We start from the raw sequence: 22782 nt of genomic DNA on the forward strand, positions 1-22782 counted from the left end.
CCGCTGGCCGGCCCAGAAACCCCACCCCTCCCGTCCGCTGTTTGGGGGCATGCGGGTGGCTACGGCGGATCCTTGCGCGCCTCGAGGTCCGTGGACACGAGGGGGGCGCGACTCCTTTGTGATGGTTTGAGCGGGACGTTTGCGGTCGGGCTGGTTTTGGAACTGGGAGCAGGAGGATCCCGGTGGTGTGGGTGTGACTTCAGTGTCGGAGGAGCAGAGAGAGGTCGGGGCTGAGAGGTGTGAAGGCTAAGAAAGGAAATGAGTGAGGATGTACCCCGATTCGGACGTACGGGGAGGACCCTTTGGAGGAAGTCCCACTAAGTGGGTACTGGAGGCGTTAGCCTCTGGCTCACGGGAATCGTCATCCCCGCCGGGAGGGAACTTGCGTGCTATTTCTGTGGTCGCCAAAGAATTCGGTGCTGAACGTGTGTTTGTGCGCGCGCTCCAAGACTGGAACTTTCAATGCCTTCTGAATCGGAAAGGTGTTTTCCAGCACTGCGCCTCTCCGCATGGATTATGGACTCATTATCGCCCAACTTTTCCTCCGCTAGGGGTTAGTGTGAACTTCTAGTGTCAAGTTTTTGTGGTGGTCATGAAATGTTTACTCTTCCCAGTGAATTCTCTTTCTACGTTATTAGAGACAGATTGGTTACCAGGGGGGTTGCGCTGTCGTGTGTTCCAAGTTTTCTTACTCTCAAAACTAGCATTTCCGTGGAGGGTTGCGTCTTGAATTCTTCTGTTACTTGCACTAAGTGAAATTGGTAGGAATAGCAGACAGATTACACCTTGGGTAGAAAGTCCAGGTAATCAGCATAACGAGGTTAACTCTACACAAAACATCTGAGGCTTTTTAAATGGAAGGGATGGATATAAGGGGTGGTTTGTATTTCCACTACTCCCCTACCCCCAAACCACCCCTCAAATTTTTGGGGGGAAAATACATTTCACTTTCTTGATCTAGAACTTAGTTCTTTTTTGGGGGGTGGGGCGGCTGGAAATCATATTTCAGCTTTTCTGATCATGAGACCCCTGGGTGAATTTGGGAGGGCGAGGAACGGGTATACTAGGAACAGCTCTTCTCTCTTCCTGGGAAATTACCTCCAAACCCAAAAGGTTATCACAGCTACCTTGGAGAGCTGCCAAGTAAAGCGTGCGTTTACTGATGGGTTTTGTTTGGTTTACTCCCAGTTTACTCCAGCCCTCACATTTTTTTCAGTGAAGCTGAAACCCGGAAAGATGGAAACCTCCCTCAAGTCGTGTAGCTAGGGGGCCTCGCGGGGGCTGGAACAGAGGACCCTTGATCCTCTCTGGTGCTTCTCGTGGCACTAGCCGGAAAGCCAAGTTTATTCTGTGTTTCTAAACGTCAGTTTGTGTTAACCTATTTAAAAATATATATTTATTTACTTAATTTGGCTGTGCCAGGTCTTAGTTGGAGATACACCAATCTTCTGTCTTAGATGCAGCGTATGGGATCTAGTTCCCTGACCAGGAGTGAATCTGGGCCCGTGTATTGGGAGCTTGGAGTCTTAGCCTGTGGATCACCACTCTGTGTTAACCTGTTTTTAATGCAGTGTGGTGGCATACTCTTAATAGGAATCTGAGGGTAGACTCTTCCACAGCACTGTTACTGGCTTCTAGAAGGTTGATGATGAGTGTATGTAATTTTCTTCAGGCTTGGTGTAAATTGAATACTCTGTATTGTCATCCTTGGCTTTGAAAACAATACAGGAAGTGAGTATTACAAAACTCAATATACTCTTCATTATTTAATTGTAGCCCTTGGGTTAATTTACCTTGCTAAACTACATTGCTGCATGGGCAAAATTGAAGTTAAAATTTCATACAACCTTCTCAAATAGGAAAAGTGGATCATATGATGTCACGAGTATATAACTATAGAATTAGATTTCAGTTCTTATTGCTGGACAAAGAGAAAGGGAAAATTACTTTTTAACAATGTAAGATTATTTTTGAATATATTTAAGATGTATCTCTAACTAATAATTTTGTGCTTGAGGTCTACATTTGACTAAAACAGCAGTTCTATATAGAATACAATGAAAAGTTAAAAATACTATCCCAGCCTATCTATGTGTAATCTTATGAAAGCTTATAGACATGAAACATTTTGTTCAGGTGGCTTAGTGGAAATTGATATAGTAGGGCAGAGACACATGAGAAAATCCAGGAAGAAATATTTACTAAAATAGTTCTTCAGTGGTTAAATTTTCTTAGACATGTAAATGGTTTCTTGAATTTTTAGTCTTATAAAATTGCCAGTTGAAGGGTGGGGATATAGAAGTCAAGATTTTTTGTTTTGTTTTATTTTAATTGAGTAGCTATTTCATTAGTAAAGAATTCTATTTTCTTATTGTAGCTTGGTGTGTGCCTTGCCTAGTTTCACTTGATACTCTTCAGGAATTATGTAGAAAAGAAAAGCTCACATGTAAATCGATTGGAATCACCAAAAGGAATCTAAACAATTATGAGGTGGAATACTTGTGTGACTACAAGGTAGTAAAGGTAAGGCAAATATCTAGACCCTTAAAAAAGACCTAATCAGACCTCCCTTTAGTATTTCATATTTCTGTAGCATAAAAATAACCTTAAAAGTAAGCAAAGCTCTTCTTAATGGTTACAATTCTTAGCCATGATAAATTTATATGTCCTGTCATCTGTTTTGCCAACTAACATTGAAAGGATTTTGAAGCATAAAATGTTCTTACATTCAAATATTTCAAGGTACTTATGTCATTGTACATCCAACTCTTGATTATCTCCATGTGGATTACCAGAGCAAATGTTTTAGCTCAGATTGGCTTCTCCTGTCATTCGTTTTGTTCCTGAATCATATTTCCCCACTATCACCTGAGATTAACCTAGAAATTCAAGCCAATTTTAATGTTACCAAATCTCAAGAAGCATCACCATTTGTATTTCCTACCGTCCTGTCAAACTCCAGATAGCAATCAGGTTTTGTTGTGCAGTAGGGCAGCCTGGAGTTCAGTCATTTCTAGCCTTTGTCTAGTACCTTGTGATTCCAGAAAAGTCATTTAACTTCCCTGGGCCTCCCTGTGTTTCTGTTTCTCTTGAAAATGACAGGGTTCTTCAAGAAGCTCTTACAATCTAAACTTTACCATATACTTTCGAGTAATTCATCTCTCCATTGCCTACCTATTCTGTAAGAACTCTGGTTGTTCATCTGTCAGTTCTTCTGGATGAATGAATCAAATCCTGTTTCCTTGTTTTCCTTCTCTTTCATCTTCCATATGGATTCTGCCATTAAATCAAATTCTTCCTTTGAAACATCCATCTTCTTTTGGTCTCACTGGCTTCCTCACTCAGTGGAATGTTGTGATGAAGCATTTCACCTACCTAGCAACTAAACAACAACAAAATTTTACCTACACTGTCAGCGCTCTCTGTACTCAGGGTTGTAGTCTTCAACCCCCAAACAGCCCAGTCCTCTGCCATTTCAGTTTCTAAACTCTTGCCTGGCTAGTATAGCTGCAGGGGTCAAACAATCACACTTCGTGGCTCCATTATATATTATTTCTGTTCTCACACTGCTCAGTTCCACTGGACAAGCCTTTTATCTTTCGCTTGCTTCTTCCATTCTTGTCATCAGTTTTCCCAATTATAACTTTTCTGGACTTCTTACTCTGTCCCTCACCCTCTCAGCTGCAGACTTCTACCTCTTTGGATCCTTCAAGTATGAACTCTCAACTTACTTCACATCAGTTATCTTTGTTCAGAGGCTGCACCTATTTTTCTTTTTTTTCCCCTGCCCATCCCTTTCAGAACTTTGCTTAATCTTTGATGTCTTTTTTTTAATCAAGTGCTATTTTTCCACTGGTTTATCTTAATTGATAAATCAGATTTTCCCTAATCTTTCTTTGATCTTGCATCCCCACTCAAGCATTTCCTATCTTTTCCTTCTTCTTCATTTCCCATCAACTTTTAAATACAGCTTTATTGATATATGATTCACATACCCTACAATTCACCAGTTGAAGCTGTACAATTCAAAGCTTTTTGCACACTCACAGAATTATTCTAAAATTAGTTGTAGCAGTGGTTGCACATTTTCATTAACCTAAAAAGAAACCCCATACTGCTTAGCCATCACCCCCCAAACCTCTCCAGATCTTTTTCCCATTAACCCTCAGCAACCACTAGTCTACTTTCTGTCTCAACAGATGTCCCTATTTGGACATTTCATGTACATGGAATCATATAGTATGTATGTGGTCCTTTATGATTGGCTTCTTGCACTTAGCATAGTATTTTCAAGGTTCTTTCATACTGTAGCATATATCAGTACCTTTTTTATTGCCAAATATGTCATTATATGGACATAGCACATTTGATTCATCTTTTCATTACTTCATGGACATTTGGGTTGTTTCTGTCTGGGGCTGTTATAGATAAAGTTATGAACATTCACGTGCAAGTCTTGCTGTGGGCATGTTTTTGTTTCTCTTGGGTATATACCTAGGAGATGAGCTGTTGGGTCATATGGTACCTCTGTGGTTTAACCATCTGAGGAACTGCCAAACTGTTTTCCAAAGTGACCTCACCATTTTACATTCCCACCACCAGTGTATGAAGGTTTTAATTTCTCCACATCTTCCCCAATACCTGTTATCTGACTTTGATTATAGCTGTCCTAATGGGTGTGGGGCATCTCGTTCTTTGGATTTGCATTTCTCTGATGGCTAATGATGCTGAACATCTGTTCCAGTGCTGATAGCCATTTGTGTATCTTCTTTAGAGAACTATCTATGCAGATCCTTTACCTATTTTTTAAAGGTTTTAAAATTTATTATTTCTTTTTGGCTGCACTGAGTCTTCGTTGCTGTGCAGGCTTTCTCTAGTTGTGGTGAGCAGGGGCTACTCTAGTTGAGGTGCGTAGGCTTCTCACTGTGGTGGCTTCTCTTGTCGTGGAGCCAGGTTCTAGGGCACAGGTTCAGGGTTAACGGTGCACGGGCTTAGTGGCCCCGTGCATGTAGGGTCTTCTCGGACCAGGGATGGAATCTGTGTTCCCTTCATTGGTAGGCTGATTCTTCACCACCGTATCACCAAGGAGGTCCCTACCTATTTTTTTTTGAATTGGGTTGTCTTTTTCTTACTGAGTTGTACTAGTTCTTTGTATATTCTAGATAGTCCCTTATCAGATACACAGATTGCAAAAAGTTTGTGCTGTAGCTTGCTTGTTGTTTCCTGTCTTACTTTTTAACCCACTCCATTTTGATTTATGCTTCTATCAGTGACCTCCTAATTGCCACATTTGAGGACCTCAGATCTGTTCTCCTTCTTTGCAACATCCTACCCTGTTGGCTACTCTTTCTTCCTTGAACCTCTTGTCCTGGAGAGACTGCCTGGGTTCAGATTCCGCCTCTTCCATGTACTAGTTGCATGATCTTCAATATATTACCTGGTTCTCTTTCCTTCGGTTTCTTCCCTGAGATGAATGGACAGTACCACCTCATAGGGTTTCTGTTAGCAGACTGACCATGGTTGTCATGTGGGAGCAGCATGTGCTGTCATGGTTTCTCACCTCAATCTCCACTCTTTGCACCACCAGTTTCTCTTAACGTTCTGTCTGAAGTTCCTTTGCTGTCTCTTGCCTGTCCTTCCTCTGAAATGTCGATACGTACTCGTCAAGGCGCTCTCCTCGGCCCTCTTCTCACCTGGAATCTGCTCTGTGGACGGCCTCTTCTTGGTGGTCTCTACTTACATTGATTTGGCTGCTGCTGCTGCTAAGTCACTTCAGTCGTGTCCGACTCTGTGCAACCCCAGAGACGGCAGCCCACCAGGCTCCTGTCCTTGGGATTCTCCAGGCAAGAACACTGGAGGGGGTTGCCATTTCCTTCTCCAGTGCATGAAAGTGGAAAGTGAAAGTGAAGTCGCTCAGTCTTGCCTGACTCTTCTCGACCCCATGGACTGCAGCCTATCAGGCTCCTCCGTCCATGAGATTTTCCAGGCAAGAGTATTAGTCACCCTCAAATCTCTGTGAGGCATTGTGTTCTTTCTGAGCTTCATTTCAAACTGGGCACCCAGTTTCTAGGTAAACACACTGAACATATTCAAATCTATACCCATTTTCCCCATCAAACCTGCATCCTGATCTAGTGTCCCCTGTCTAGCTTCATCGAATTATAATCTTCACAGTGACCTATCCTTATAAATTCTTCTTTTCTCCCTACCCTCTAAATCTAATAGGTCATCTGATTATATGGTCTCTACCTCTTAGAGACCATATGTCTCTGTCTTTTGCTGTTAATTCCTGATCCACTTTAATAGAGAGTTAATTACCAAGGAATCTGTGCTTACATTGAAGGAGCTGCCAATCTTTTTTCTTATTCAGAATTCTTAGTCTTACAGTTCAGTTTGGGTAACTTTTGCTGTCCTTCAGCCTTCTCCTTTTGGATTCTTACTTTGGAATAAGCACGCTTCCTGCACGTATGTCCTCGACAGCCCACTTATATCCCTCACTTCTTCTGCCTAACACAGGTTATTGAGTCTGTAAGCCAGTATTACTTCAGTATATTTCTACCTTTTCTGTCTGTGTCTCTCTGTCTTACAGTCAGGGCAGGTGAGAGATTTTATGACCCTGTCCTTTTCTTAAATATTCCCCTCCATTTAACTCATAAAAGAGATTGTTCAGCAGCATATTCTTCAGAGTCATTAGTTTCTGAAACACAGCTCTGATTGCACTAGGACCTTCCTTTAGCCCTTTCAGTGGCTCCCTGGTGTCTGCCAATCTAAGCTGAGTCCCTTTGGACTGATGTTTTCTGTCATCGGGCCTCCAAACCCTTTCCCAGCTTCATCTCCTGTAACATATCCTACTTCCCAACCGCACTGATATGCTAGAAAGTTCTTCCATGTAGCTAAGGCTTACTGAATGTGTAGTATGAGCTGAGCAGTCTTCTGAGCATTGAGAATTTAGCTTAACAACAGACAGAGCTTATATTCTAATTCCTGAACACATCATGCACCTTGGTGCCTTTTGACTTTTCTCATCCACTTCTCTCTCCGAAACATTGTTTTTCTTCTCTCCTTTGCAAAATCCTGCATGCCTGCAAAGTTCAGCTGAAAGGTTACACCAACCACAGAGGCTCCTTCCTTGCTCATCTCAGCAAAATTACTTTCTTTATGTTCAGGATAAGCACTGTTTTTGTCATTATTCTAAAACTTTTCCCATTTTGTGGCTTTGTTTCATACCTTCCCTGCTTAACTATCAACGATTTGAGGGCCAAGACTATGTCTTACTATAAACCGTAGTACACAGTGGGTATTTAGTTCATGGTTGATGAATTGGTTTTTTATGTCAGTGGTTTCTCCAGTCCTCACAATGACCTTTGGACCATGTCTTCATAGCTTCATGCTTAAATGACAGCACCAATTTACTGACTGATGTCTGCCGATTCATCTTTCTGTAGTCTCACTCAGTAAACATTTGAGATTCTTCTTTGTATCAGGTGCTACATTAGGCAATGGGAACATAAAGATTAATGAGAAATGGTCCCGAATCTTAAGGAACTCACAGCCCAGTGAACAAGATTGATGAGTAAACCATCCAATGCTGTATAGACTAGTAAGCGCTAAGACAGACATCCTGACACGATTGATGGGAGGAAGGCCTAGGCTGACTCAGAGAAGGCTTCCTGGAACAGATAACATCCAGCTGGGACCTCGTAACACTGAATGGAGTCTTTCCTTAAGGCTTTAGTACAGAGAATGGAGGGGAAGGATCTGGGATTTGGAGATGGTGAGAGACAAGTGAAGGAACTCCAGCCATCCTACCGCAGAGAGCATCATCTGGTTCTAAAAAGTGACACTATATTCAGAGGGTTTTCTCTTCTCAGTGAGGGAGAGAGCGGATTAGCAGGAAGGGAAATGACACATGTACAGCTTACATGTTCTGAAAGGCTGTTGTAATGTAGGCGAGAAGTGATTGTGTTTGAACTAAAGTAGTAACAATCAAGATGAAAAGAAGTAGATGATTTGCTTAATTATCAAGGATGTAAAATTTCAGTCTGTGGTTTAGCAGTCAAGGTGTTGGCTGGGGATCCAGCACTGGAAAGCTTGCAGTGGTGTTGGTGGTAGTCCTGTTCACCAAGACCCAGGAATACAGGAAGATGAGGCTTAGTATAAGGAGGAGTAGGATAGGGGGCCAGATTGAGGTTGGAGAAGAAGGTTGAGAACATTTAAATGTGAGCTGAACCAGTAGGTGGTTGGAAGTGAAGTGAAGTGAAGTCGGTCAGTCGTGTCCAACTCTGCGATCTCATGGACTGTAGCCTACCAGGCTCCTCCGACCACAGGATTTTCCAGGCAAGAGTACTGGAGTGGGTTGCCATTTCCTTCTCCAGGGGATCTTCTCAACTCAGGGATCAGACCCAGGTGTCCCACATTGCAGGCAGACTCTTGACCCTCTAAGCCAACTTGAAGAAGACAGGTGGTTGGAAATGTGGCTTTAAATCAAGAGTGAGAACTGACTGGTGCCATGGCCCTTGAAGTGATTGGTGGAAGAATGGGGACTGAAGCCCCGGGACTGGGTACACTTACCCCTTCATTAACCCACAGATATTTCTCCAGTCTTCTACCACCTATCTTGTCACACCCTGGGCACTAGCAATCTCAGTGGTGAATGACACAGAAGTATGGTCCCCGATGTCATGGAGTTTGCCTTTTGGTGAATGTAGAAAAACCTTAACTATCACTGTACCAAGAACTGAATAATAGTTGAGATGAGGCTAGTGTAACAGAAGGCTGTAACTCATCCTGGAGAGAGTAGGCAGGTGTCCATGAGGAACTGATTTCAGACTTAGTACTAAAGGGTGTAGAGATAATGGGGAAAGGTCCTGAGTCGGAAGAGAGCCTGACTCCTGCAAAGACTTTGAAGTATGGATGGAACATAATAAACCAGAAGGATTGAAATGCGGCTGGAAGGATGGGGCAGGGCCCAGAAAGTGCCACTTCTTGTAGACAGAGAGAGGAATTTTTGACTCTAAGTTCTGATCAGGGGAGTAACATGGGAGAGAGGGGTCAGGAAGGGGGCTGTTGCACAATGAGTGGATTGAAAGGATAAGAGGCCCATTATAGTAATCCACGCAAAAAAAATGGGAGATGAGCCAAGATCGAGGAACAGGAAGGGGTACTCACAGGGAAGAGCTGTCCAAGGACAGGCACAACCTGGCAAGAAAGGTAGGAGAATCAGAAGAGTAAACCACGGAAGCCTGAGGAGCAGTTCTTGTCAGCAAGACAGAGTCATGACCAGCGGGGTCAAAGAAGAAGTAGAACGTTACCCTCTGGACTGAGTAGTGGACAGGTCGCTGATGCCCTGAGAGCATTTCTGTGGTTTGGATAGAAGAAGCCAAAATAGAATGAATTAAAGAATAAGTTGGAAACGAGAAAGTAAGGTCAAGTAGCGTGGGCAACTCTTCAAGAACTCTCACTTTCAAATATGGATGTGTAGGGTCTAAGAGTATTGATAATTTGATTTAAAAAAATATCTGACTAGATAATGTGAATTTTAAAATTGAATGTTATAAAGCATTTTATACTGAAAAAAAAAAAAATCTTCCACTCCTTGACCTTAGTCTCTGATCTCTAAACTTTTAGTAATTTATCATATCTTTTATAGGTCCCCTCTTTATTCAAGCATTTATATCTCAAAGGAGGTTTAATTTTGCTTTTAAAAAATTAAGGGAGAGTCAGATGCTAGTGAAAATCAGGAGAGAGCAAGAAACTGAAGAGACAGGAGAGGGAAGGCATTGATGGAGGAAGGGCATCTCTCCTGCCGTATCCTTGGTCCCCTTCGTCTCTAGTTCCACGTCCATGGAAGGATGGAAAGTCGAAAGTCAGGGCTCTGTGCTCCCAAAAATACTAGGGGGGAGGCGGGGGATAGGGACCTGGAAGAAAATGGAGAAGGTCTGGAATAGCCAACTCAGGACGGGGAAGGAATACCAGCTGGGGGAACAACGGGACAGTTACCAAGATGGGCTCCTGTTGGGGTCCAGTGGAACTCAAAGGATGTGAACTGGAGTCTCGGTGCTATGTGATTTTTTTTTTAATGCCACATGTTTGCCATTGTTGCCCCTTCATGCAGAAAAATTTGTGACAAAACTGGGTGCTCTTTATTGACAAACTCAGCTCATCAGTGAAGAAGTCCTTAGGAATCAAATATTAAAGAAATATTACATAAAGGTTTGACTTCTTAAAGTTTCCAGGTCATTCTCTGTCTCTAGGACTAGCACTAGACTGAATGACACATATTAACAAAATATCCACATTTCACCATAGTCATATTCCTTAAAGACAACTGCAATTAGGGTGGTTTGTTAAGAAATGGAATAATAGAAATCATTAGACTAAAACCTAAACTGTAGAGGTCAGGAAAATAGAGCTCCAAGAAGGACTTTTCCAGGGTCATGTTATTCATTTGTGTCAGTTTTGGGCCTCTAACCCATTCCTCACAATACGTACACTCTCTCAATTAGTAGTGCGAAAATCCAGTGACTTTCCATTGACCAGAATAATTCTCAAACTGTGTTCCCATGTAACTGTGTGATTTTCATATTCAGATTCATGCTCTTCTACCAGTGGCACCCCACTCCAGTTCTCTTGCCTGGAAAATCCCATGGACGGAGGAGCCTGGTGGGCTGCAGTCCATGGGGTCGCTAAGAGTCGGGCACGACTGAGCAACTTCACTTTCACTTTTCACTTTCATGCATTGGAGAAGGAAATGGCAACCCACTCCAGTATTCTTGCCTGGACAATCCCAGGGACGGGGGAGCCTGGTGGGCTGCCGTCTATGGGGTCGCACAGAGTCGGACATGACTGAAGCGACTTAGCAGCAGCAGCTCTTCTACCATTAATACTGAATATTATGATCTCAAAACTTGTAGGGGAAAATTAGCTAATGAGAGGTAGATTTTAATTGTTTTTCTTTTTTGTGCTCCCACATATATGCATTTTAAAGAGTTTGTGCTTGCTACCTCTTACTGGCTACAGGCAACAGGTAACAGATACTAACAGACATTAAAAAAAAAACAAACATGAATTGTTATCTTCAGGTTAAGTTGAACAGCTTGTATTTCTTTTAAGGATTCATATGGTTACTATTGTGATTTTTTAATACTGTATACATATTAGTAGTCACAGTTTTTGTTACACATTCAGAAACGTTTAGTAAGTGCCTAGGACATAGTGGGGAATTCTGCTTGGTGCTAGGGCTACCAGGAATAAGATTGCTACCCTCCTGCAAATGAGTTGGCCAGTATTGATTTGGCCAAAATATTTGTTTGGGTTCTTCCATCAGATTGTACAGAAAACCCAAACGAACTTTTTGGCTAACCCAATAGTATCTATTAGAAATGGGAACACAAGTTGGCAATAATCAGTCCACCTTGGGCAAGAGTGGCAAGGAAGACTCCACAGGAGAGATGACATTTGAGCTGAGTTTTAAAAATGGGTGAGTTTTTCTGCACAGAAAAGATGAGACTGAAATAGGTGTTCAGTAGACAAATGGAAGCAGACATTCTAACTAGAAATAACTGTGTGAGCAGAGCAACATAAAGGTAGGAAGACAGCAGTTCAGTGTGGCTAGAGGGTGGTATGTGAATGGGGCCATATTGGAACACTGAGTCAGGGGAGCATCAAAGACCCAGTCAAGAATAATTGTTGTTATAATTGGAAGTTTGAGTTTAATTCTTTAGGCAGTGGGGAAGCCATTAAAAATTTTAAGCAAGAAAATAACAGAATGACTGGTACTGTGGTGGGGGGGTGCTTTTTGTTTTTATTAAAAATCTACACTTTAGTAGAGAAGGATAGATGGATTGTTGTTAGTCTGGAGGCAGGGAAACCAGTAGGAGATCAGTGCCATAATCTAGGCAAGACTGAAGGCTTGAAGTAAATAGCATTATGTTAATAGAGATGGGTGAAAGGATCTAACGAAGCTTGCTGATGGGGGATTGAAGGGAAGAAAGACATGAGATTGACCTCCTGATTTGCAGCTTGTGTGACCAGGTAGAGGAGGTTAAGGCTGCTTTGATGAGAATACAGAGGGGAACTGCTTAGGAACAGCAGTGGTGAGTTCCCTGTGGGTAGATTAAGAACCTACAGGACATCTAGTAGGTCACTGACTCCATGGGGTTGCAGCTCAAATTCTGGGAGTGTCAGCGTACAGTTAAAACCGTTGGAGTAATGAGGTTGCCCAGAGAGAACATTTAGAGGAAGAATTCTTAGACTAGAATCCAAATATCCTGAAATTACCCATTGTATCATACATGTAACTTTAGATAGGGGAAAGTCTGTAGCTCTCTGGAGATTCTCAAAAGAGACAAACACTTTAGTGTGAAAAGGGACCAAGGACAGAATCCTGAGTGACTACATTGTTTTAAGTGATGAGCAGAGATCTCAGCAAAGAAGGCAGAGAAGGAACAAAAATGAAGAGAGAACTATGATATCAAAGCCTAAGGAAGTCAGATGAGGACTGAATTGGCTTGACAGTTGGAAGATTGATAAAATGTTCTAATAGACAAGATAAAATTAAATATTTATTTTGAATGACACTTCCTACAGAAACACCGTGGTTTCTGAGTTGTTAAAACCATTAGCCTACAATAAAGCTCTGATGCCTCAGTCAGGTATTCAAGGCTGTCCCAAATTTGCTCTTCCCTTGCTGTTGCAGTTTAATCTCTCGCTTCAGTGTTCTCAACCTCAAAGCTAGCTAAATCTGTCTCTTCACTGTTTTCTGGATACTTCATGCAAATCTTAGCTCCAAGCTTCGCTTGTGTTTCTCATCCTGCCTGCCCTGTGCCCTGCCCAACAAACGCTATCAGTCTTTCACAGCGTAGTTTGTTCTGCTTCCTGTGCCTTTTTCTCATTGACCTATATTGATTTCCTTCTTTATGTTTTAGTGGTATTTATTGTCTTACTTTTTTTGGCCTTTAAAGTTGTGCCACCTTGCATCGCTCTTTATTTTACATACTACTGCCTTCCTTTCCCAATGAGATTTTACACTTAAAGGCTAATACTATCTTACATCTCATCCCGCCCCCTAGTGACTGAACTTCCATATGCTCATTATAGACACTAAGATATTTGAATGAATTTAACCTAATCCAAATATAGTGGGGGAAAATGTCTTGAAGAAAAAATTTCATGTGATGCATTCCAAATTATACAGGAGTGATTAATGGATCATTTTTATGACTCCACTCCATTTTTATAGGTAATCAAGAGTTGACTGCATGTCTGAATAAGATATTGACATCCTGTGAGACTTAAGAAATTTTTGACTTTTATTTGAGAGTTTAGGGTATTGAAGTCATTGCATTTAAGTCAAACTGATTTCTGTATAAAATTATTTTATTTTTTAAAAAGGGAAATTTTTTATATAAAAAGTAAAATGAGACATATATATAAAAAGTAAAATTTTCATTCTTATAAAATGTAAGACAAATCTACAAAATAGAAATAAAATGTTACTTGTATTTACACTGCATTCATACTTTAGAAGCACCTTTACCATCCATAAGTTAAGTAGATACAATGTAATTAACATACAAAATAATCACTAAAAATGCAAATGACTCATCATTGAACAATGCATTATTTAGAAAGCGGACTTCAGTGGCTTAGTGTTTTTAGTGTTTCTTTCATTGTTTGCTGGCAACTTTTGGTGTATAACTCAGGGCTATGGTAGGAAAAAAAAAGAGGACCAGGGTTGCACTGTTTTATTTTGGAATCAGAAAAATGTAACTTTTATTTATAATTAAGGGGAATAGGTAATGTTACATGGTGCCAAACCATCCTTGTTGTTATTGAGCATATATCTGCTAACAACATTGCAAATTGTAGTCACCTGACAGGAGCGAGAAACCCATGTTATGTTTTAGTGAGCCAGTTTGACTAACACTTCAATATGTCTAGGCTTTTTCTGTCCTGGAATCATAATATATTTTTCATAGAAGTACAGTTTTGGGGCATATGTTCATGCCATAATTTAATCACTTTTTTTTTTGACTAAACATTTTTACCAATTTCACAAAGAAGTAGAGCTCTTTTCATTAACAAGCATTATTGTGTATTGAGTAGAATATAATAAAACATGGAGATAAGCTCCCTGACTAGCCAGGTGAGCTCCTGCAAGGCTGCCTTAATGCTCCTCACCCCATCATGCCTCAGTACATTTTCTGGACCTGCCAGGTCATATAAACTAGAACTAGTAAGACATCCTTATTTTATAATAAAACCTCTATTTAAAATTTCAGGCGAAATCAAATGTATCCCAGTTAATTTTTTTTATCAATATCTATGAATTAAAATGCTAACTAAAAACCATAGAATGCAGTTTAATTACTTTATATTTCAGAAGACATTTTACCCTAGCACTCATAGGTATATGTTCGCTATTCTAGAGAACAAAGAAAATTGAGACTTTACTTGAATAATTTATTATGTACAGCATGTACACTAGACTTCTGCCTGCCAGTGCAGATGTAAGAGACCCAGGTTCGATCCCTGGGTTGGGAAGATCCCCTGGAGGAGGAAATGGCAACCCACTCCAGTATTCTTGCCTGGAGAATCCCATGGACAGAGGAGCCTGGCGGGCTACAGTCCATGGGGTCGCACAGAGTCGGACACAGTGGAAGCGACTTAGCACACACGCACGTACACTAGACTACGTTTCTAAAGAGAAACTTAATACAGCATTCGGAAGAAGACACGGCCTGACTCCTGGGGTGAGAAAGCAGGATTTCAGGTACCATGGTGACCAACAGCAGTCTGAAGGATAAATCAAAATATTTGATCTTTGGTGCTTTGAGGGCCTGTCACCTAATCCAGCCACAGGCAAGTGTCTCTGGAATTGTGCTGTTCAATAGAAATATGATACAAACTACAGGTGTATACACTCGGCCCTCTGTATCCCCAGGTTCTGCACCACAGGATGCAACTAACCTCAGAGAGAAAATATTTGAAAAAGAGAAAGTTGCAAAGCAAAACTTGGATTTGCCGTGCGCTGGCAACTATTTATATAGCATTCACATTGTATTAGATCTAGAGATGATTTCTTTGGAGAAGGAAATGGCAACCCACTCCAGTGTTCTTGCCTGGAGAATCCCAGGGACGGGGGAGCCTGGTGGGCTGCCGTCTATGGGGTCCCACAGAGTCGGACACGACTGAAGCGACTTAGCAGCAGCAGAGATGATTTAAAGTATACAAGTAGGTTGTATGCAAATACTATGCCATTTTACATCTGGGACTTGAGCATAGTGGATTTTATTATCCGAGAGGGGTCCTGAAACCAATCCTCTGGTGAATACCAAAGGACAACTATAATTAAAAAAAACTTTTCTTGTAACTGTGTTAAACAAAATGGAAAGAACCAGGTGAAACTTCTTTTAATAATACATTTAACCCCAAATATTATTTCCATGTATAATCAATGTTTTTAAATTAAATAGTGTACATTATTTTTGTGCTGAGTCTTTGAAGTGCAGTGTTTATTATATAGAGCACATCTCAGTTTGGACCAGCCACATTCAGTAGTGACCTGCGGCCAGGAATGACGGAGACAGTTCACTCTAGAAAATCTAGGGAGGTGTGTCCTGGACATTAATGAAAAAGAACTACCCTCATATCCAGCGTAAAATATTAAATTATAGACCTTGTTCAGTCACCAAGTCGCGTCCAGCTCTTTGTGATCCCATGGACTGCAGCACTCCAGGCCTCCCTGTCCCTCACCATCGCCTGGAGTTTGCCCAAGTTCATGTCCATTGAACCGGTTATTACAGACCTTAGAGGGTGGTGTCTGCAGCTGTGCTGGCCAAGCAAGCCACTGACCTATGTCATAAATTCATTTTGGTACAGCTTATTTCCATATAAAGATAAATACTGTTTTGTTTAACTTGATCACTGGTAACATATTCATGAATTTCATTACTTTTATCTTTCTCCAGGTGTGACTCTTTTGCCTGCAGTCAAACATAATGCTATATCTAAGTTTTCTGTACATATTTTATGTAATGTAAAGAAAAACAGGTTTATTTTATGATTTGTATTTCATCTGCTAGTAATCTGTAACTGTGTATTATGAACTTTTTTAAGAAAAATAATAATGAATACCCTTTAAGATATTAAATTATTTTTGATAAATGGATATGTCATAATCTGATTTGCATTTTCTTTTATATTTTAAGGATATGGAATATTATCTTGTAAAATGGAAAGGATGGCCAGATTCTACAAATACTTGGGAACCTTTGCAAAATCTCAAGTGCCCATTACTACTTCAGCAGTTCTTTAATGACAAGCATAATTATTTATCTCAGGTAAAGAAAGGCAAAGCAATAACTCTAAAAGAAAATCACAGAGCCTTGAAACCTGCTGTTGCTGAATACATTGTAAAGAAGGCTAAACAAAGGATAGCCCTGCAGAGATGGCAGGATGAACTCAACAGAAGGAAGACTCACAAAGGAATGATTTTTGTTGAAAATACTGTGGACTTAGAGGGGCCCCCTTCAGACTTCTACTACATTAATGAATACAAACCAGCTCCTGGAATCAGCTTAGTAAATGAAGCTACCTTTGGTTGTTCATGCACAGATTGCTTCTTTGAAAAATGTTGTCCTGCTGAAGCTGGAGTTCTTTTGGCTTATAATAAAAATCAACAAATTAAAATCCCACCTGGTACCCCCATTTACGAGTGCAACTCAAGGTGTCAATGTGGACCCGACTGTCCCAACAGGATCGTACAAAAAGGCACACAGTATTCACTTTGCATCTTTCGAACTAGCAATGGCTGTGGCTGGGGTGTAAAAACCCTTGTGAAGATTAAAAGAATGAGTTTTGTCATGGAATATGTTGGAGAGGTACGTTCACCTTCTCTCATAGCAGATAATGTACAAGGAAGGTTTATGCTTTTGAAAAGTTGCCTTTTTAACCTCTGTGGCAAACATTTGATATGTTTTGATATTATCGTTGCAAATATGTACAAATTTCAGGTTTGAAAGAAGGGTTCACTGGCATCATTAAAAATATAAACTTGAATATGAATCAAAAAATTATATATAATGACAAATGTAGTAGTCATCTTTCAACAAACACCCAGTCATAGTCACTGAACTGGCATTTGTAAATTTGAAAATATGACAGCTATTTTACACAAGAGTCCTAAGACAATTTTGAAAATCAGATCTAAAAACATCCTGACTTGGAAACTTTGGGGGCAGAAGGGTGGTTACTTTTTAATTGGAGGAAAATTGCTTTCCCATGTTGTGTTGGTTTCTGCTGTACAACGCAAATCCATCATATATATATGTATCCCTACCCCCTCCCTCTTGCGGCTCCCTCCCCACATCCCACCCCTCTAGGTCATCACAGAGTACCAGGCTGGGCTCCGGAAACTGTTAAATTGTAATTCACTTCATCCATTTGACCAAATATGATTATGTGTAGTCGGCAAAACTCAGTTTTGTATCAGTAGGAAAGACTGTAGAGTAAATGGACGTTTTATGAGCAAGTACTGTAAAATATACATAAAAACATGTATTGCACCCGCCAGCAAGGAACGTCCGAATCCTTTGTAACTCAGCTACAAAGACTGTTCTCTAAATTACCAAATACTAAGCAAATTTGTTTTTATACATGCAATGTAGATCTACAGAAGATAGTGTTCACTGCATACTATTCTAAGTACCTCGTGTTTTAACTTATGAATTCTGTCAACAACTCTGTGACATGGTAGCATTCTCTCCGTTATTATACAGGAGGAAACTGAGGCACAGAGAAAAATAAGCAACTCACCCAGGGTCACTTAATAGTAACAGAGAACCAAGATTCAAAACCAAGGCTCTAGAATTTTGACCCCTGCACCATTCTTCCCCAGACTGAATGGTGGGAGAGGCTATGGCTAGAAAAATACAAGTGTGACTGCATATCTGGGGTTGTCAACTCAGATATTTTAGAAGTTGTTTGGAATTGGATCACCTTTAAGTATCTGCATTCACTCAGAATTCTCAGGTTAAATTGCATCCCTATTTTGATCCTTAAATTTTTAGACAACGGCAGATTATTATAAATCACTTATTCAGGAGACTGGATCTCGTATAATCAAATCATTCTCTTTTTGAGTTTAATAAATGCAGCTGAATTTGGTTGCCACCATGAATCACTTGAGACATTTTTGGTTTCTTAATCTGAGCATGTGGTGAAGCTGTGTTCTTCAGAGCGGAACTGTATAGATGATGGTCATGAGTTGCAGAATTTCATGAAAACCACCTGTTCTACAAAACTAAACTTGCCATAGTTAACTGTGGATTTAACATACCTTCTCTCCTGTATTTGCAACTAATTTCTGTTTGTAACTACACACAGATTAATTATAGGAAAATTATGCTTTAGAGCACAGATACTTACTTGTAAACTTAGTTCTTTACATTCTGGTGTGTTCTACAGAGAGCTATCATGTAGCTCCTGTATTGATATATTGAACATATCAATAAATTAGAACCAAAGTAGTATACTATTTCAGCTTGATAATTGTTGGGTTGTCCTAATTCTCATTTAAATAGTCATACTTAGCACCCTCATTTTCTCCTCTCGTTTCCCCACCTCTTTTCATCTAGTTTTTCTAGAATAGTTTATGGTAAATGTTTATTTTGATGGCACTTTTATTTCTTTTTATGTACTTGAAGGCCATTAATATATTAATAGATTTATGGATGAATGTTTCTTCAGTTCAGCAACAGCTATATAATACAGTTTTTTCTTTTTAGGTGATCACCAGTGAGGAAGCTGAGAGACGTGGCCAGTTATATGACAACAAAGGAATCACGTATCTCTTTGATCTGGACTATGAATCTGATGAATTCACAGTGGATGCAGCTCGATATGGAAATGTGTCTCATTTTGTGAATCACAGTGTAAGAGATACTTATTATAGACAGGACTAGGACCACTTACTACAGACAGGACTAATTAGTACTGTTTTAAAAGATTTTCTGTACTTGAGGGATAATTATATACTTTTTCATTATTTCCAAAGTATTTTTATACAAGGGCCTTTTCTGTTAATTCCTGGTATTACTGCTCTTTTAGGAAAATTCATCAAGGTGCATACCAAATACTATCCCTTTTAAGAATCTTTACATGTATTACTTCATTTAAACTTTCCAACAACTTTATAAGATAGTTATTATCCTCATATAGAGAAGGAAATTAATCACCAGAGGAGTAAAGAGGTAAAATGTTGAAGAATTAACACAGCTTTATGGGTTACAGATGTTAATACAGCTAAATTTAGGATGTATGACTAAAGAAAGACTGCTGTGTTCTCTTAAAATGTAAACATGTTAACATTTTTATAAAATTTTAGGATTTCTTGAGTACTGAAGTATTTAGGGCTACTTTTCCAAATTATGAACTAGTATTCTCAATTCCTATTTGAAACAAATTTAGAATACAGTTAGAACCTTAACTCCAGAAACTTACACTCTAAAAAACTACACTCTATAAAAACTATAAGGGAGGTTAGGAGTTACTAGACACCTATTTAGTGCTCAGTGGATAACAAAGTTTTAGGCTTGTTAGATTGGCATTGTCTCCATTTTATAGATATAAGGAAAATGTATCTCACAGAGTAAGTCTTACAGTTGGCCATAGAAGGAACGTAGCCCATGATAATCTTTTATTGGGTTTTATACCAAGAAACTAGTTTATGATGAGTACTGAAATATCAGAGACCTTCTGACATTTTAGTTTTCTGGTTTGCTTAAACATTTAATTTTTTCTTAATGATAAAATCAAAATGCTTTCAAAATAGTTACTCTATTCAAGGACAGTTAAACAGTCATTTTTATTTCTTAGTATAATTCACTGGATCTTTCTTGCATATTATAGAATTTAGTGTAGAGTTCTCAAAATGATGAATAATTCCAATCAAAAGTTTTAAGAAATGAAACTCCATGCAATATGAAATTGCATGATTTGATATTTTAAGAACAGTTACTGCAGTTCTTTAAGCCTTACTAGAGCATCTTTTACTTTTAATAATCTATTTCTAGATGTTCTGTGTGGGCCTTTTTTGACTGTTTCTAGGCTTTTCAATAAACTTTTGATACAGTAGTCCCTGTTTATCTGCAGTTTTACTTCCCATGATTTTAGTTACTGCTGTCAAACATTCTCCAAAAATATTAAAAATTTTAGAAACAAGCAGAAAATATATAGATGCCTTACTAAAATATTTACAGGTGAAATGATATTATCTAATACTTGCATTAAAATTCTCCAGAAACAAGAAGTTGGGATTAGATGAAACTAGAATGACAAAAACGTTAATAGTCCTTGAAGCTGCATAGTGGATGTATGTGAACTTACTTTCTCTAGGTTTATGTCTGAAATTTTCTGTAAGGGAACACTTTTTCAGTGTGCATGCCTCAAAACCCTCTAAACAGTAAGCCACTTAATTTCTCATAGAATTTAACACTAATACTCTGGAAAATTAATGATTTTACATAGCATATAGAAGAGCTTATTCATGTCATTTTTACTTAAGTGGGATCTCATGTTCCTTTTTAGTGTGACCCAAACCTTCAGGTGTTCAATGTTTTCATTGATAACCTCGATACCCGTCTTCCCCGAATAGCATTATTTTCCACGAGAACTATCAATGCTGGAGAAGAGCTCACTTTTGATTATCAAATGAAAGGTATGATTTTCAAATAGTTTCTTTGATGGAACTTCAGTGTGAAAAATCTAATTAGAGTAGAAGACTTTAGAACATCTGAACCAAACTAAATACTAACTAAATAGAAAGGGGCAAAAAAGGCTATAAGAGTTGGTCTTTTCCATCAAGGGCACAAAGCTAATCTGATAGAGCTAATGCTAGAATCCAGGTCTGCCTGACCTTGGGGGCTGAGTAATGCTGTTTCTTTACATCACATTGCTGCCTGCTTTTTTCAGAACTTCCACATAGAAGCTTATTTATTATAAGATCTTTTTCCAGTATTACTGGAATTTAAAAAATTTTCAGCCTTACATTTCTGAATGTTTACTAAGATGTATATTCAAAAGATTGAAAATATGATTAAATCATATATGAGCTTATTCCATTTCTACTTGAATCTGGCTTTTAAAAAGAACATTGAATTCTCTTTGCTTTCCTGTGAACACTTAATTTTATGTGCTTTACTGTCTTCTTTGCTTAGGAAAGAAAACACTTACTATTTTTCTAAGTATGATGCCCTTTACATATTGTTACTATTTGACCTTGCTTTATGGCTCTTAAGAAATTTATGAAATGCTTGTATATTGAATTTTACTAGTAAGTTTCATCATTTCACAAATCCATCCTCATAAATATCGGGTAATAACAAACACTTTACCTCTGACTAGCCTACACCGTCCTTTCATGACATTTCATAATGATTTGTCTCTGAATAGTCACACTTACTTGTAACTGATACAAAATTTGAAACTCATTATGAATTGTCTTAACTCTTTCTCCTGTATTTCTTTTTCTATGTATCCAGGTTCTGGAGATGTATCTTCAGATTCTATTGACCACAGCCCAGCCAAAAAGAGGGCCAGAACTGTGTGCAAATGTGGAGCTGTGACTTGCAGAGGTTACCTCAACTGAATTTTCAGGAAATAGAACTTATGACGATTATAGTGTTTTTTCTAATGTTAACATTTTAAAAGTATTTTGGACTCTTTTCATTTTATCAAGATTATACACTACGTTGATTTACAATTTACCTTTCAGACTATTGACCAAATGCGTTACTGACCCTTTTGAAGAGAGGAACGTGGGGGTCACATAGACTAATTCTACATATACATATTCAGTGGTTAGATACCAAACATGAAAGGAAAACTGTTTGCAAATCAACAACTATATACTTAACAGGAAGTCTATGTGAATATAGAGAAATGCCTCCTTCAGTGTTTAAGTGTTAAACTGATGATGTAACAGTTGCTAAGATTGAACATTCAATTTGCCATATACCTTGAATTTAGAATTGGACAAATACACAAGTTCTATTTTTGTTATTGTCATTCCTGTTTACCTACTTAACAACTCTTTGTACTTGTATTTGAGACAAATAGGTGATACTGAATTATACTCTATTTTCTACTTTCATTAAAACATTGGTATCTTAATGATATAGAAATTTAAGGTCTAAAATTAAATGTAAAAAAATTTAATTACAGCTTGATTTAATACTTTGAAGCAATCTAGACCAGTAGGAGGAGTGGATATCTGAACCAGTAAAAGATTTTTTAATCTTATAGAGGAGAGGTATCTGAAGTTTACCTAAAATTCTAGAATGGCTGGCTGATGCACTTCTTAGAAAGGATGGGGCATGGGGCCATGAGGGTCTTTTGGAGCACCAAGCAGGGGAGATGGAGCACTTTATAGGACCCTCTTGATAATATGAATCAGGCGATCTCTGCTGAATACCTCTGGTCTCCACAGTAAAAACAAGATTATCTCTTTAGAGCAGCTGTATGTAATGATAATGTTCCACACAATAATTAACATTGCATCTTCTGAATTTCAGGTAGTTTTAACATTTCCTTGCCACTAAATTTAATTATTTTTATAATTAATAAAGGGCCTGCATGCCTTTCTTAAGACCTGATCTATATTTTGAACAGATACTTATTTTATACGTGAAATTTTTTAATGTGATAAAGCTAAACTTGGCTTGGCCAAAGTGTGTCTGAATTACGAGACCATTTATTACTTGAACTCTGAAGACTGAAGTG

At 39.0% G+C, this 22782-nt stretch overlaps 1 protein-coding gene across 2 annotated transcripts; it reads left to right on the forward strand.

Moving 5' to 3' along the window:
* The first annotated feature begins 47 nt into the window (after positions 1-47).
* SUV39H2 (suppressor of variegation 3-9 homolog 2 (Drosophila)) lies at positions 48-22173 on the forward strand. Of its 2 annotated transcripts, none has more exons than XM_010859959.1 (6): positions 48-86; positions 2378-2523; positions 16212-16883; positions 18789-18935; positions 20590-20719; positions 21543-22173. In XM_010859959.1, the coding sequence occupies exons 1-6, from the start codon at positions 50-52 to the stop codon at positions 21647-21649; spliced, it is 1239 nt and encodes a 412-aa protein (XP_010858261.1). In that variant the 5' UTR covers positions 48-49; the 3' UTR covers positions 21650-22173. The 2 variants fall into 2 exon arrangements, with proteins under 2 accessions (XP_010858261.1, XP_010858260.1); XM_010859958.1 differs by lacking the exon at positions 48-86 and adding an exon at positions 169-553.
* The last annotated feature ends 609 nt before the right edge of the window (positions 22174-22782 follow it).

This window comes from Bison bison, unplaced genomic scaffold (assembly GCF_000754665.1).
Source record: "Bison bison bison isolate TAMUID 2011002044 unplaced genomic scaffold, Bison_UMD1.0 scf7180017864461, whole genome shotgun sequence".
NCBI lineage: Eukaryota > Metazoa > Chordata > Mammalia > Artiodactyla > Bovidae > Bison > Bison bison.